At 45.4% G+C, this 16,611-nt stretch overlaps 1 protein-coding gene across 2 annotated transcripts; it reads right to left on the bottom strand.

Annotated features, from left to right (window-relative positions):
• Positions 1-163: 163 nt before the first annotated feature.
• On the bottom strand, positions 164-15,791 carry plekhg6 (pleckstrin homology domain containing, family G (with RhoGef domain) member 6). Of its 2 annotated transcripts, XM_036941266.2 has the most exons (15): positions 15,404-15,791; positions 10,018-10,240; positions 9,668-9,802; positions 9,251-9,388; positions 7,650-7,745; positions 7,391-7,441; positions 6,578-6,727; positions 6,300-6,410; positions 4,831-4,980; positions 4,425-4,562; positions 4,178-4,297; positions 3,761-3,893; positions 3,507-3,622; positions 1,899-3,325; positions 164-1,418 (listed from the first exon to the last, which is right to left on the bottom strand). In XM_036941266.2, exons 1-15 carry the CDS (start codon positions 15,421-15,423, stop codon positions 1,208-1,210), a joined length of 3,219 nt encoding a protein of 1,072 aa, XP_036797161.1. In that variant the 5' UTR covers positions 15,424-15,791; the 3' UTR covers positions 164-1,207. The 2 variants fall into 2 exon arrangements, with proteins under 2 accessions (XP_036797161.1, XP_090047867.1); XM_090191741.1 differs by lacking the exon at positions 10,018-10,240.
• Between the last annotated feature and the right edge of the window lie 820 nt (positions 15,792-16,611).

Below are 16,611 nucleotides of genomic sequence, written 5' to 3'. Positions count from 1 at the left end.
GTTTCTTTCATGTTTTCACCAAAACAAATGTGATTGATATTTTATTTGAAATGTGACTGATTTTGTATATGTATGCCTTATTTTTCACTACCGGCACCTTAACCACCTATTAGACTTTTGTAATATAATGAATCACTGACAATACAATTATCTAAACACTTCATTGGTTTAAATATGTCTCTTTATTACAATATATCAGTATGAATCTCCCCAATGGGTCACAATACCAAATATGCAGTTACTCTTATAAATTAACAACTCAAATGAAGTTCAATGAAACATGTCATTCTATGTATACACAGCATTTCAGTTAACTGACATCACATCAAAAAGTACACTTGTATAAGACAGTACAGGCGTCTACAGATGTAGGATCTTAATAATGCTACAGCTACAGGATATGAACATGTAGTCCATAGTGCTTGTATAAGACAGTACAGGCGTCTACAGATGTAGGATCTTAATAATGCTACAGCTACAGGATATGAACATGTAGTTCATAGTGCTTGTATAAGACAGTACAGGCGTCTACAGATGTAGGATCTTAATAATGCTACAGCTACAGGATTTGAACATGTAGTTCATAGTGCTTGTATAAGACAGTACAGGCGTCTACAGATGTAGGATCTTAATAATGCTACAGCAACAGGATATGAACATGTAGTCCATAGTGCTTGTATAAGACAGTACAGGCGTCTACAGATGTAGGATCTTAATAATGCTACAGCTACAGGATTTGAACATGTAGTTCATAATGTTGCTTGATCAGCCAAAAGTAGGCTACATGAAAAGTGCAATACTGTTAATATAACAGTGTGTTGGTGTGGGTTTTCAGTACATTTATGTAAATCACAAAGCTCATCTGCATTTCCTGCGATGCAGGAAAAACCTCAGCAACAAAAGAGGGATCAAATGAAGATCCTACATCTGTAGCTCTAACAATATTATGCAGGTTGAAGAAAATGATTCTGATGTTCACTCAGACTCATAATCACAAACTCCAAATCACTCACAAACATTCCATGCAACAAACTGAAATCAAACATTTGGTGGCAATCAGCTCACTCAATCAACATCTTGCTGTGGAAAAGTATCACGTTGTTATATGTCTACTCCGGCACAGTGAAAATCTCAAATGACATATTATTCCCCATGAAGTGCAGATAAAGTCTTGGAGAATGAAGGGCTCCCAGTAGCCTATGCAGAACTACACCTGACTAATCGTCCCGTCCTCATGCGTGCCGATTCGCTGGATGTCTCTCAACGTCAAAGTTTGGCTGAGCCCCAACGCAGCCACTTCCCACCACTCCTCATCAACACCAACGCCACTGTCCTCTGGGGTCAGCTGATCCAGGACCTCATCGGCTTCAAAGCCCCAGCCTGGCCAATCAACGCTGGTGCCATCAGGGAAGGCGGGGCTAGAAGAGAGAGGGGAAAAAACTTTTACAATGGAGATAAACTTGTTGGATTGCAACAAGCTTAGTAACAAGATTTGTTTCTGCTTTAGTCTACTTCCATGTTGTTCACTGGAATGTTTGGCGTGACATTAACAAAGTAGTTGGCTAAAGTGGACACCAATCTGGTGATCAGGCTAGATTGGTTATGATGACGTGGTTGTCATGGCATGAAACATGGTTACGGGTGGCATGTCATGGTTATGACAGTAAATGCAACTTCCAAGAATAACGATTTGAACATAGTGATCCTACACTACATGGTAATCAGCCCAGTAGGTAGAGTGATAAAATAACCCAGAATAAAACTGTTCCATAGTGGTCATCAGCCACCCACACCTACCTGACTGAGTCATTTCAATAGATGAATCTTCAAACTGATCATGCATACTTTGAAGACGTTCTTTTCTTTTATTTCCAACTGAGGTTTGATGTAAAACTCACCTGCTCTTCTTCTCCTCCTCCACATCTCCGTCCACCCTCTCCTCTATCCATCCCTGACTGACACTGGGGGCCAGCCGTCTGACCAGCTCCACCTCTTCCCACTCAGTCTCTCTATCCCCTTCACTGGGCGACTGGGATGTAGTGGTGGAGAAAGACGGAGAAGGAGGAAGAGCCCATGTTCTGAAGGTTGGAGATGTTCCCTTTCCCTCTCTTCTCCCTCTGTCCTTTCTTCTCTCCTTGGCCCGGTTCAAAATGCTCTCCAGAGGGGAGGGGTGCAAGTATGGATCCAACCCAGGAGGGGGAGAGTGGGCTATTCGCGTGTTGGAGGGCTTGGCTGAGATCAGAAGAGAACTATATCCTTCTTGGAGGATGATATCTGGTATGGACACGCTTCGCTGAATCTTCAACTTGGGCCTTTTTGGGGTGTTTTCTTTTTCTTCTGGGATGTCTTTGGGCAGCTCGTGCTCAGAGAAAGCGGGGGGCTCTGGGGAGAACTCTCTCTCTGCAGGCATGTCCCAGAACACCCCTCCGTTCATCTTTAAGGACCCCAGCTTGAGGACCAGGTGAGAGTCAGCGCTCTGTCCGGAGGAACCTGAGTTGTGTTGGTAGGAACCTCTGAGTTTCTGTTTGCAGTCTGAGTCAGAGTTGGAGGAAGAGTTTGTGCGTGGTGCAGACTGGGCCATCCCAGAGCTGTCAGACCCACTTTGTGACATCTGAGGGGTAGCAGTCTGCTCAGTGTTTATTGGTCTTCTCCTGCGTAACCGTGGTGAATTCAACTTCCGAGAAAACCTCCATGATTCCGCTAAAGCCTCCTCCTCTCCTGATTGGGTGAGCCACGAGTTCCTCATGGCTTGTTGCTCTACTGACTGGGGGGCAGAATTCCTCCGTGTGGATGTGGCTCGTCCTCCCTGTGAGAGCAATCCTTGGGATTCCATTTGACAAATAGCGATATAATCTTTTCGATTGTTTTCCCTGCATGGAGAAAGTGGGAAAGTGCTGGATTGGTGTCGTGGGTAGTCTATGTCATAGTCTATGTCAGGATATCTGCCTAGCAACAGGTTGTGCGGGCCGTTGGGTTTGGGTTGAGGTTGGAAGAATGATTGGTTATGAATGTCACTGAGCTTGCGTGGTTGTCCTGGTAACATTGCATCTTTATAGTCCACTGGTTCCTGAGTTTGTTGTTCCGCCTCCGTTGCTATGGACACCAATGTTCCATTCACTGATTGGATGAGGAGTTCCTCAACAGGTTTCACCTCCAAAGAGGAAGTGATCTCTGCTTCTGATTGGTCAGGAGGCTGATCAACTGATTCCTCAATGGTCATCTTGGGCTCTGTAGGGGGTGTGGCTTGTTCCTGAAGCTGTAGGTCTCTCTGTTTGGTCTGCAGTCGTCTGCTGGCCTCTGTCTCTCTCAGGCCCTGCAGTGTTTCCTGTCAATGAATGGAAGAAAGAAAGAGGGATTAGAGGAGAGCATCGATATCACTGTATGTTACACATTATGTACATTGTACAGCTAATCATTCATTCATTGATGTAATACTAAAGAGACTAAAATGTAACTACAATAAATCATGTCATTACCATTTTAGTCAGTATTTTCTGTCTGTTTACCTGTGCCTCGTGGATGGTGAAGACCCATGTAGAGCAGCTCTCTGGGCTGGAGGTGGAGAAGGTGTAGACATTCGCCGCACAGCCCAGAACACTCACCTCCACCACCACAAATGAACCTGGGAGATGGAGAGAGGGAGAGATAAAGAGAGAACTGTAATTTAAAACTCTACAACTGGTCTCTGTAGCAAGAGACAGAGCAACGTTTCCTCTTTCCCCTTCTAGGATATGTACTGTTGGTCAATGACTGTACTCACAGCCATCTTTGAGTGTGTCACAGCGTGTTCTATCCAGGGCCAGTGGGGGGCGAACTACCTTCAGTCTCTCTGCCTTCTTCTGGACCTTGGTCACCAGCAGCACGTCAGAGAAGAGCAGGGCTGTCACCTCCAGCTTCACCACATAACAGTCGCAACAAGCCCAAAGAAACATGACATCTATATTTTACATGTTAGTCATTTAGCAGATGCTCGTATCCAGAGAGACTTACAGTTAGTGCATTCAGCTTAAGATAGCAAGGTGAGACAACCACATATCACAGTCGTAGTAAATACATTTTTTCTCAAAGTAGTTATCATCAAAGTCCGTGCTAATGAGATAAATAATATTAGGAAGAATCCTCTACATGGAAGTCAATGTTTCAATGGAACAGAGTGAGATTCTGTCACTCAACCTACCTTGTGATCCTTCCTTCCTCTGATCTTCAGGGTCTCCTCCAATAGCAGCTTGCGTATGACCCCAGGACCCACCCCTCTGACAGGGCACGTCAAATCAAAACTGCATAACTCTCTGACATGCTGTGGATGACATCAACATTGACTACTCACTGTCTGCGTCACACATTACAGTATCTATATCGTTTTTTAAGATTGGTGTAGTTTCCTATCCTATACTCTGTTCCTAGCTTTTTCTTCTCTCTTTCACCTTTTCGATTTCCTCATTCATCCCCTCCATCACATCATATCCCTCTATCTTCTGGGCAGAAAGCGAGAGGGCCTGCTCATCATCCTTAAGCCTCAAGTAGTCATTGATGCTGTGCAGAAAGCCATTTACACAGGCCAACTGGAGGAGAGACAGAGGGGGGGGGGGGGGGGGGGGGAGAGAGAGAGAGCGAGTGAGAGAGAAAAACAGAGAGAGGGATAGAGTGTGTGGGATAGAGAGATTTCTTTAATTTGCCTTTTCATCTATTACTAGTAGAGGCAATTAGCGATTAGCTAGTAAGAAAATGGCGCTGGAACGCGTAACTTCCTTTTCTAATGAACATGATCAGCCTCAGGCCTGACAAACTGAATAAAAAGGCCTTGATTGAAAAGGACAGCTCTTCACTCACCATGCCCCTGAGTGTGTGCTGAGTGTGGGGAGCCTGGGTGGTCTTGAGGACAGCCTTCAGCAGCAGGGGGTACTTGGTGATCCTCTGGATGGGTTTGGCCTGCATGTCTCCCAGACGCATCCGCTCACACTGGGGGTGTGCTTCCACCCACTATGGACACAGAGAAAAACATTATATCTTCTAGTAGAGTCTCTAGACCTTATACCCAAAGTTATGGCCTCGGTAGAACTCATGTAAATACAGTGTTGTTACTGTGTATGAAATATTATTGCTACATGGTACTGGACAAATTCAAAGGCTTGAAAAACTCATAATGGAGATTCTTTGAACAAGCTGTAAAAGTGCTTAGACAGCAAAAAACAGCCCAAAACACGTTCTAATCTTTAAGAAGACAATGTGCAGGCTAGGCTCTCTGACTCATTAGGTCAGAGCGTTGGTGTAACAAGTGTTTGGCCTTCAGGATATTACTAATAACAGAAGGCCTGGATATGGTGATCATCAAAACCACTAGAACATGATCAATAACAGAAGAAGTTCTGCGGATGCTATGACTCAATTCACTGATGTTCCAGACTGTGTTACCGTAATGAAGGGTAGTTTGGAGAACCATGTGTGTGACGCAGAGTGACTTTGGGTGAGAGTGAAAGGGTGTGCATGCAATATGTAAACAAGAAGGGGGCTTGTGTATGAAGTGGTGTGTGTGTGTGTTTGTTTCCGTCTCCCATTCCATGTACCATAATGCTGCTATTGGCAAGGACATTCTCACCTTTACTGTTAAGGAAAGTTCTACCAACAAAATACAACCTAGCTCTCTGGTACCCTGCAAACCATGATCCCTTCTGTGTTTTCCACCCTGAGGTCTGAGGTCTGTATCACATGTTGTTAATGCTTTCTGTTCATACTGAGACATGACCTAGACATGACCGCCTTGTTGACCTGGTGGCTACGGAGGTGAGACAAGTGGAGTCACCAACTGAACACATACACAAACATTCCCTTTGAAGAGGAGCCTGGTTTGATGTTGATGATCATGTGTTTTCTTGTCTGCTGAATAAGCCAGATATTGTTGTTGTGGGGGAGGCCAGAGGGAGGGGCTGATTCTGGAGGTGGGCTGCTCATTGGACTACTACATGGAGCAGTCCTTTTCTGACAAGCTGCTTAAATACCAGCCCCTCATGTCACTCCTGAACAGCCTCATAACAGTGCATGCTTGCTACGGTGATATTGGGTAGTCTCTGCCATGTTCACAGGCTGACAGTACCTGGACTTCAGATAGCAGGCCTACATAAGACAAAGCTGATAGCGAGGTACTGCTCTGTGTCAGCAGTCATGGACAGCCTTTCTGAAGAAGGTGCTATCTGTTTCCCTGTGTCCAGCTATCCTTGTCCTGAGATGTTTATATGAATTATGATTTGTGGATTCAAATAAAGTATAAAAAATGTGTTTGTGTGTGCGTGTGTTTAACTCACCATTAAGTAGGTGTGGAAGTGCAGGTTGGTGTCTGTCAGTTTGCTCGTAATGTCCACTGTGCTCTCCTCCTTACAACAGTAGTGCAGATAGGGGGAGAAACGCTCAGGGAACTACAGACAGAGGGTGGGGATGGGATTAGACAAAGATTGCTGTAAACAAACATGTTTTAAACCCATGACCCGTGTTTCCATTCCTTCCTTTCACCACCGTTTGACCCTCATACTTTCATCCCATATGTGAACCTGATTCTAGATCTGATTGACAGTCAGTACTGTACCTGCAGGCATCCAGCCTCTAACCCCATGGGGTCAAAGGGCTTCCCCGTCCTGCGGACTTCCTGTAACATGGGATACATCACTTCCTGCCAGAAGAGCCGGTGGGCGCTGAGGATGAAGGGAAGGTTGGAGAAGAGGCTCTCAGGTGTCACCTGAAGAAGAGAGGGACAGGAAAAAGAGAGTGATGATACTGCTTTCTTGATTTTAAACCTATAATCTACCCCACACCTCTTGTCATTATGTGTTGAAGTTTGTTTGTCTAAAGTCAATAAAAAGATATGATTGTGATAAAAAAAGATGAAGAGGGTAATTGTTTGACAAAGCTGCAGTGTCTAGCTGAAGAACTCTGCAGAACTCACTCCCCCACATTCTCAGATACTTTCCACATTCTCAGCAGGAATTATCTAACATACTGTTATGTAGCTGAATGTTCCATCTGCCCTGGTGTGTTCTGTGTCAGATAGAGCAGATGTTCTCAGTGTGTTAGTATGTCAGCTCAGCAGTATGTACTGTATGTACAGTATGTTGTACTACAGCAGTCTGTTTCAACTAGGCCCAAGGGCCTGCCCTTGAACTGTATACTGGTTTTAAATTCAACCAAAGGTCAAAGTCATTCATGAAAACACACACACACCTGAACCCAGTCAGATCATGCAAGATCCAGCTCAAAAGCACATGCTTAGTTCATTGCAACACATCTATTTGAGTGGTCAGCCGGGAAACACAGATAGGCCCAAAGACCAGAGAGTGAGTTCTAGAGAAAATGTCCCCTGCAGAAAACCCTGTGAATGAGAACCCAGCTCATATAGACTGACCTCTAAGAGGAATCCATGCTGGTGCAGGTGGGTAAGAGCTGCCATCACCAACTGAGAAGCATAATGACACAAACAAACACGGACATTGAAAAATGACATTGCAATAAAAGATGCTATACAGATAACAGTAACTATTATCATATTTCTATTATGAATAGTCACTGGTTGTTATGGACACATCACTGAAAGACATTGATACGTTTTCAGTAATGAGAGTAATGAGAGTAATGAGAGCAGGGTGTCTGTCTGTCTGTCTTACATCAGTGACAACAGTGAGCTTGTTGATGTAGGTGAGCTCAGTGTGGACCAACTCCCACAGCGCCTCCTGTTGGTGCCTCTGGGTCTTACACATCATCTGATCAGAGAGAGGGAGGGAGAGGGAAAGGAAGGAAGGGGGATGGAAGTGGGGAGGAAGGGGAGGGTGGAAGAAAAATATATGTTGTAAAAGGTAGGGGGAGAGAGAGGGTGGGAGAAAGAGATATGTTGTAAAAGATAGGGAGAGATAGAGGGGGTGGGAGAAAGAGATATGTTGTAAAAGGTAGGGAGAGAGAGAGAAAGAGAGAAAGAGAGAGAGAGAGGGGGTGGGAGAAGGAGATATGTTGTCAAAGGTAGGGAGAGATAGAGAGGGTGGGAGAAAGAGATATATTGTAAAAGGGAGGGAGAGAGAGAGAGGGTGGGAGAAAGAGATATATTGTAAAAGGGAGGGAGAGAGAGAGAGAGAGAGAGAGAGAGAGAGGGTGGGAGAAAGAGATATGTTGTAAAAGGTAGGGAGAGAGAGAGAGAGAAAGAGAGAGAGAAAGAGAGAGAGAGGGTGGGTGGGAGAAAGATATATATTGTAAAAGGGAGGGAGAGAGAGCGAGAGAGAGAGGTGGGGAGAGAGAGATATGTTGTAAAAGGTAGAGAGAGAGAGAGAGAGAGAGAGAGAGAGAGAGAGAGAGGGTGGGTGGGAGAAAGATATATATTGTAAAAGGGAGGGAGAGAGAGCGAGAGAGAGAGGTGGGGAGAGAGAGATATGTTGTAAAAGGTAGAGAGAGAGAGAGAGAGAGAGAGAGAGAGAGGGTGGGAGAAAGAGATATGTTGTAAAAGGTAGGGAGAGAGAGAGAGAGGGAGAGAGAGATATGTTGTAAAGGGTAGGGAGAGAGAGAGAGAGAGAGAGAGGTATGTTGTAAAAGGTAGGGAGAGAGAGAGAGGGAGAGAGAGAGGGTGGGAGAAGGAGATATATTGTAAAAGGTAGGGAGAGAGAGAGGGGGGGTGGGTGGGAGAAAGAGATATGTTGTAAAAGGTAGGGAGAGAGAGAGAGAGAGACAGAGAGAGACAGAGAGAGAGGGGGAGAGAGAGAGAGAGAGGGTGGGAGAAAGAGATATGTTGTAAAAGGTAGGGAGAGAGAGAGAGAGAGAGAGAGAAGGAGAGAGAGAGGGTGGGAGAAGGAGATATATTGTAAAAGGTAGGGAGAGAGAGAGGGGGGGGGGTGGGAGAAAGAGATATGTTGTAAAAGGTAGGGAGAAAGAGAGAGAGAGAGAGGGGGTGGGAGAAAGAGATATGTTGTAAAAGGTAGGGAGGGAGAGAGAGGGAGAGGGAGAGAGAGATGGGGTGTGGGAGAAGGAGATATATTGTAAAAGGTAGGGAGAGAGAGAGAGAGAGAAGGGGGGTGGGAGAAAGAGATATGTTGTAAAAGGTAGGGAGAGAGAGAGAGATATTGTCAAAGGTAGGGAGAGAGAGAGAGAGGGTGGGAGAAAGAGATATGTTGTAAAAGGTAGGGAGAGAGAGAGATATGTTGTAAAAGGTAGGGAGAGATCATTCATATTAACTAGATAATATGCCCATCATGACTTGCATTGGTCAGAAGGTAAATCTGGTTACCGAGTGATTGTGTACTATATCAGTCCAGTTGTTCTCCAGTGTGGCTCCTGTCCCCTCCTCCCCCCAGCTCCAGTTCAGACATACTGGTACTGGGAACGCCTCCAGAGTCCGCTTCAGAGCATCCAACTGCCCTGCGCCCTGACAGAGAGAAAGAGAGAGGGGGAGAGATAATATGTATATTATATATATTATATACACACACATATATACATATATTCCACCAAAGTATCATCAAAACGAGTTAGAAATGGGCCCATAGCAGATATGCTTGAGTGAACAATTGTAGTGTGCATTTGCGGAACTCTTATTTTCAGCAAGTATGTGGACAGTGGCACTGGCTGTGCATGTCTGTGCACGTGCATGTCAAGGTGTATTCATGTGTGTAGAGGACGAGTTAAGTGCGTGGGAGGAAAGTACCTCAGGCATGGGGCTCTTTTCAGTCGCTCCCTGGCTGAACAGGACCTGTCTCAGTGCTGCTCGGGGTTTGAAACTTCCAGATGCTCCCTTACTCACCGTGGTATAGTCCGCCACCACTTTCTGCTTCAGCTTCCTCTGAAAATGATGGAGAATATAATGTAAATATACAGTTTGTGTCTGCTGTGGTAGCCTAAATATTAGGAAGTCCACATAGCCTTCTGGTTGGCTGGGTGAAGTTTCTACCATTTGGCTTCAGGACGTAGATTAAGTGTCTTGGGGGCCTGAAGTTTAGGATTGATTTCGAACTGATCTTGCATCTACAAATGGAAGCTGAAGTTCATAGCCCTCACATGGTATCCCACAGTATTGAATCTGCGTTTGTCTGCTGACACCCTGTGGTTGGTAGCTGTCTCTGCAGCCAGACTTAGTCCATCTGTCACGCCCGCCTCTCTCTCCACCTCCCTCTGTCTCTCCCCCTCTCCTCCATTCCTCCACTGCTCCACCACTTCCTCTGGCTGAGTCACATCACCTCCCCTTCCTTCGTTGAAAGAGGTTGTTGCTTTTGAGGAAAGGCTGAAGAGATAAGAGAGCATAAACACAATGTTGGCCTAATGCTTGGGGCCTACAGAGAGAGAGATGGATGGAGAGAAGCAGAGGGAGAGATGGAGTGAGAGAGGGGGGGAGAGATGCAGAGGGAGAGATGGAGGGAGAGACAGAGGGTGAGAGGGAGGGAGAGAAGCAGAGGGAGAGATGCAGAGGGAGAGATGGAGGGAGAAACAGAGGGTGAGAGGGAGGGAGAGAAGCAGAGGGAGAGATGGAGGGAGAGATGCAGAGGGAGCAATGGAGGGAGAGAAAGAGGGTGAGAGGGAGGGAGAGAAGCAGAGGGAGAGTTGGAGGGAGAGATGCAGAGGGAGCGATGGAGGGAGAGAAAGAGGGTGAGAGGGAGGGAGAGAGAGGGTGAGAGGGAGGGAGGGATGCAGAGGGAGAGAGGGAGGGAGAGACAGAGGGAGAGAGGGAGAGACAGAGGGTGAGAGGGAGGGAGGGATGCAGAGGGAGAGAGGGAGGGAGAGACAGAGGGAGAGATGGATGGAGAGAAGCAGAGGGAGAGATGGAGGGAGAGACGCAGAGGGAGAGATGGATGGAGAGACAGAGGGTGAGAGGGAGGGAGAGAAGCAGAGGGAGAGATGGAGGGAGAGATGCAGAGGGAGAGATGGAGGGAGAAACAGAGGGTGAGAGGGAGGGAGCGAAGCAGAGGGAGAGATGGAGGGAGAGATGCAGAGGGAGCGATGGAGGGAGAGAAAGAGGGTGAGAGGGAGGGAGAGACAGAGGGTGAGAGGGAGGGAGGGATGCAGAGGGAGAGACGGAGGGAGGGCGGTAGTAGAAAGGAGACTAGGCAGAACATGGGATTACTATGTAGTTCATTTAAAAGAGATCGTATTATTAATGATTGACCTGGTTAATAAAGGTTAGATACTTAAATGAACAAGGCTATCTATAATGATGATGACAATGATTACCTCTATGCAATGATGAATGCATTGTCAGGTACGCAGGCTTGCAGTAAGGGGGAAATAACAGAGATGCCAGGAATAGCCTCAATCTGGCACTGGTAGAGTCACAGGGCTCTCAGCTTTAGTTACAGTATGACCAAGGTGAAACCTCAAAAACAACTTCACCTTACACAAATTCACGCATACCTGACCCTCACCCAAATACACCAACTACAGTATGTCCTCTAAGGGCTTTGGGTTACATAGCAAAAATGTACCTTGAGTTCCCAGCCATACATCCATCACACCAAAGACATCAACCTACAGTAATCTAGAGCAGGGCTTCCAAACTGGGTCCTGGGGCCCTCCCTGGGTGCATGTTTTGGTTTTTACCTTAGCACTACACAGCTGATTCAAATAACCAACTCATTGTCAGCTGTGGGTAAAAACCAAAACGCGCATCGGGGGGGGGGCAGGACTGAGTTTGGGAAACCCCAATCTAGAGCTTTAGAGCAGTGAATAATACACATGATACGATATACACACACACTGCATACTTTCAGAGAGCGTAACTAGTCTCTCTCACATATTCAAACACAATCCACAGTGCCTAACATCAAAACTCCATGACATCAGTGATTTAATCATTGATACTCATGACTGACCCACTCTGCCCATTCATCGCCATTTACCCATTGTTGTCTTAGCTCTCCTGATCAAAACCTGTGACTGCTTTATGCCTCTCTCTAATGTCAATATGCCTTGTCTGCTGCTGTCTCAGCTAGTTGTTATTGTTTTATTTCACTGTAGAGCCCTCAGTCCCGCACAACATGCCTTAAATAGCTCTTTTGTCTCACCCCCCACACATGCAGAGACCTCACCTGGCTCACCTCACCTGGCTCACCTCACCTGTCTCACCTCACCTGTCTCACCTCACCTGGCTCACCTCACCTGGCTCACCTCACCTGTCTCACCTCACCTGTCTCACCTCACCTGGCTCACCTCACCTGGCTCACCTCACCTGGCTCACCTCACCTGGCTTAACTGGTGCCTCCACTTTACCTCCACTGTACTCACATCCTACCATACCATTGTCTGTACATTATGCCCTGAATCTATTCTACCACACCCAGAAATCTGCTCCTTTTATTCCCTGTCCACCAGCACACTACACTAGACTATCCTACTCCTCCTCTGTTCCTCTGGTGATGTAGAGGTTAACACCTGTAGCCTCCTGTTCCACTCCTATTCCCCAGGCGCTATCATTTGTTGACTTCTCTAACCGTAAAAGCCTTGGTTACATGCATGTTAACATCAGAAGCCTCCTCCCTAAGTTTGTTTTACTCACTGCTTTAGCACACTCTGCCAACCCTGATGTCCTAGCCGTGTCTAAATCCTGGCTTAGGAAGGTCACCAAAAATTCTGAAATTTCCATCCCCAACGACAACATTTTCCACCAAAATAGAACTGCCAAAGGGGGAGGAGTTGCAATCTACTGCAGAGATAGCCTGCAGAGTTCTGTCATGCTATCCATGCTATTCTGTCATGCTATCCAAACAGTTGAGCTTCTAATTTTAAAAATCCACCTTTCCAGAAATAAGTCTCTCATTGTTGCCGCTTGTTACAGATTAATTGAGAACAGATATAGCCCTTGGTTCACTCCAAACTTGACTGCCCTTGACCAGCACAAAAACATCCTGTGGCGTACTGCATTAGCATCGAATAGCCCCCGAGATATGCAACTTTTCAGGGAAGTTAGGAACCAATACACACAGGCAGTCAGGAAAACAAAGGCTAGCTTTTTCAAACAGAAATTTGCATCCTGCAGCACAAACTCAAAAAAGTTCAGGGATACTGTAAAGTCCATGGAGAATAAGAGCACCTCCTCCCAGCTGCCCACTGCACTGAGGCTAGGAAACACTGTCACCACCGATAAATATACGATAATCGAGAATTTCAATAAGCATTTTTCTACAGCTGGCCATGTTTTACTCCTGGCTACCCCTACTCCGGTCAACAGCTCTGCTCCCCCCACAGCAACTTGCCCAAGCCTCCCCATTTCTCCTTCACCCAAATTCCATGTGTAACACAAACAACACTGTGTTGTTGTTTGTGTCACACTGCTTTGCTTTCTCTTGGCCAGGTCGCAGTTGTAAATGAGAACTTGTTCTCAACTTTCCTACCTGGTTAAATAAAGGTGAAATATTTTTTTTTTTAACACAGTGACCAAAGAAGGGCCAGACGTATACAAAATGGTGTCGTCTGCATAGAGGTGGATCAGGGAATCACCTGCAGCAAGAGCGACATCATTGATGTATACAGAGAAAAGAGTCGGCCCAAGAATTAAACCCTGTAGCACCCCCATAGAGACTGCCAGAGGTCCAGACAACAGGCCCTCCGATTTGACACACTGAACTCTATCAGAGAAGTAGTTGGTGATCCAGGCGAGGCAGTCATTTTAGAAACCAAGGTTGTTGAGTCTGCCGATAAGAATGCAGTGATTTGACAGAGTCGAAAGCTTTGGCCAGGTCGATGAAGAGGGCTGCACAGTTTTGTATTTTATCGATGGCGGGTATGATATCGTTTAGGACCTTGAGCATGGCTGAGGTGCACCCATGACCAGCTCGGAAACCAGATTGCATAGCGGAGAAGGTATGGTGGGATTCGGAATGGTCAGTGACCTGTTTGTTAACTTGACTTTCGAAGATTTTAGAAAGGCAGGGTAGGATAGATATAGGTCTGTAACAGTTTGGGTCTAGAGTGTCTCCCCCTTTGAAGAGGGGGATGACCGCGGAAGCTTTCCAATCTTTAGGGATCTCAGGCGATACGAAAGAGAGGTTGAACAGGCTAGTAATAGGGGTTGCAACAATTGCGGTGGATCATTTTAAAAGAGAGGGTCCAGATTGTCTAGCCCAGCTGATTTGTAGGTGTCCAGATTTTACTCTGGACTGTTCTGACCTAGTATATGTGGACAACTACAAATACCTAGGAATCTGGTTAGACTGTAAACTCTCCTTCCAGACTCACATTAAGCATCTCCAATCCAAAATCAAATCTAGAATTGGCTTCCTATTTCGCAACAAAGCATCCTTTACTCATGCTGCCAAACATACCCTAGTAAAACTGACTATCCTACCGATCCTTGACTTCGGCGATGCCATTTACAAAATAGCCTCCAACACTCTACTCAGCAAATTGGATGTAGTCTATCACAGTGCCATCCATTTAGTCACCAAAGCCCGTTATACCACCCACCACTGTGACCTGTATGCTCTCGTTGGCTGGCCCTCGCTTCATATTCATCGCCAAACCCACTGACTCCAGGTCATCTATAAGTCTATGCTAGGTAACGCTCCACCTTATCTCAGCTCAATGGTCACGATAACAACACGCGCTCCAGCAGGTATATTTCACTGGTTACCCCCAAAGCCAACTCTCCCTTTGGCCGCCTTTCCTTCCAGTTCTCAGCTGCCAATGACGGGAACAAATTGCAAAAATAACTGAAACTGGAGACTTATATTTCCCTCTGTAACCGATCGCTGCAGCTGTACATAGCCCATCTGTAAATAGCCCACCCAATCTACCTACCTCATCCCCATATTGTTTTTATTTACTTTCTGCTCTTTTGCACACCAGTATTTCAACCTGCACATCATCATCTGCTCATCTATCGCTCCAGTGTTAATTTGCTAAACTGTAATTACTTCGCTACTATGGCCTATTTATTGCCTTACCTCCCTAATCTTACTACATTTGCACACACTGTATATAGATATTTCTATTGTGTTATTGACTGTATGTTTGTTTATCCCATGTAACTCTGTTGTTGTTTTTGTCGCACTGATTTGCTTTATCTTGGCCAGGTTGTAAATGAGAACTTGTTCTCAACTGGCCTTCCTGGTTAAATAAAGGTGAAATAAAAAAACAATTTTAAACTACGTTACCACCTGTTTACATCCACTATATCTCAATCCATTAATGCTGGTGACTTCAAGTATCATTGAAACACAATTGTCTTTTTGGGTTGACACCTGTTGGTCTGTGTTAGTTCTGAGGGGAACCGCAAATCAACACAGCACATTAAACGAACACATTACAACACAGTATAAGTGTACTGATTATTATACAAAGAAGAAACGTCAGATTGTCAAGGCATTGATTGAGTGTAATAATCAAAGATACAATGTCCCAGATAGTGCCTTCACAAGTCTACTTCTGCGGTAATAAAATAAAGTCAATTAATTACCTGGCTTCGGTTGGATCCATCTTGATTCAGACAGTCATCTTTCTTTTCTGTTGGCTCTCTCACTCTTTCTCTCTTTGATTCAGTCCCTCCCTATCCTGCCTCCTTCCCTCCCTTTCTCTAGCACCCCTGCCCTCTAACTGGCCTGACGAGAACAACTGGATTCCTAAAATAACTCATCTGCACTACGGCCTAGTTAATGTGTAGCAGTGGTGTTTGTTATGAGGGTGGCGCTGATTCATTTCTTTTGACTAGATGGTTTGTGTTGTTTCATGTCGATCAGTGATATTGATCATTCTGAGGTGGTAATAGTTCTACAGGAAGTGATCATGTCCTCTAAAACCCTGTCTGAGGAGTCTCTACCTAGAGAGACGTGAAGAGCACCGCCTATAAGGGTTAGAAAACAGAGGGAGACAGAATGGTAGTTGACTGAGGAACGAGGTGATTGAAAAACAGGATAACTGTCAAATGACAGACAGATCAGCAGACATGTAGAGAGGACGTGGGAAGGGAAGTGGAAAAGGTTAGAGAGGGGATGTGGCGACAGATGAAGAGAGAGGGAGGGAGAGAGGGGACAGGGTAACGATAAAAAGAGAGCCAAAGACAGAGAGGGAGCGTGAGAAGTATAGTTTAATAAGTTAATGCTACGTCGAGGAATGCAGAGACTACATACCAGAAGTTATACACACCATTACACCGTCATACACACACAGACCACACAGCCAGACATGCAATTAATGAGCAAGAAAACAAAGCTATACATCATGTATGCTGCAGTCATACACCGAATAGAACAGTAGCTAACACTTACAGTCATACACTGAATAGAACAGTAGCTAACACTTACAGTCATACACTGAATAGAACAGTAGCTAACACTTACAGTCATACACTGAATAGAACAGTAGCTAACACTTACAGTCATACACTGAATAGAACAGTAGCTAACACTTACAGTCATACACTGAATAGAACAGTAGCTAACACTTACAGTCATACACCGAATAGAACAGTAGCTAACACTTACAGTCATACACTGAATAGAACAGTAGCTAACACTTACAGTCATACACTGAATAGAACAGTAGCTAACACTTACAGTCATACACCGAATAGAACAGTATCTAACACTTACAGTCATACACTGAATAGAACAGTAGCTAACACTTACAGTCATACACTGAATAGAACAGTAGCTAACACTTACAGTC

The sequence above is a fragment of the Oncorhynchus mykiss genome, chromosome 2 (assembly GCF_057628025.1).
Source record: "Oncorhynchus mykiss isolate SJ-2025 chromosome 2, ASM5762802v1, whole genome shotgun sequence".
In the NCBI taxonomy this organism is placed as follows: Eukaryota; Metazoa; Chordata; class Actinopteri; order Salmoniformes; family Salmonidae; genus Oncorhynchus; species Oncorhynchus mykiss.
This window is presented reverse-complemented; position numbering and strand designations above follow the sequence as displayed.

What these genes read in the sequence shown, in the direction of transcription:
- plekhg6 (XM_036941266.2), bottom strand. Translation starts at nt 15,423, where the DNA reads ATGGATCCAACCGAAGCCAG. An exon ending in ATGGATCCAACCGAAGCCAG is followed by an intron (nt 10,241 to 15,403) that starts GTAATTAATTGA and finishes TTATCTCTTCAG; the next exon opens with CCTTTCCTCAAAAGCAACAA. An exon ending in AGCACACACTCAGGGGCATG is followed by an intron (nt 4,563 to 4,830) that starts GTGAGTGAAGAG and finishes TCTCTCCTCCAG; the next exon opens with TTGGCCTGTGTAAATGGCTT.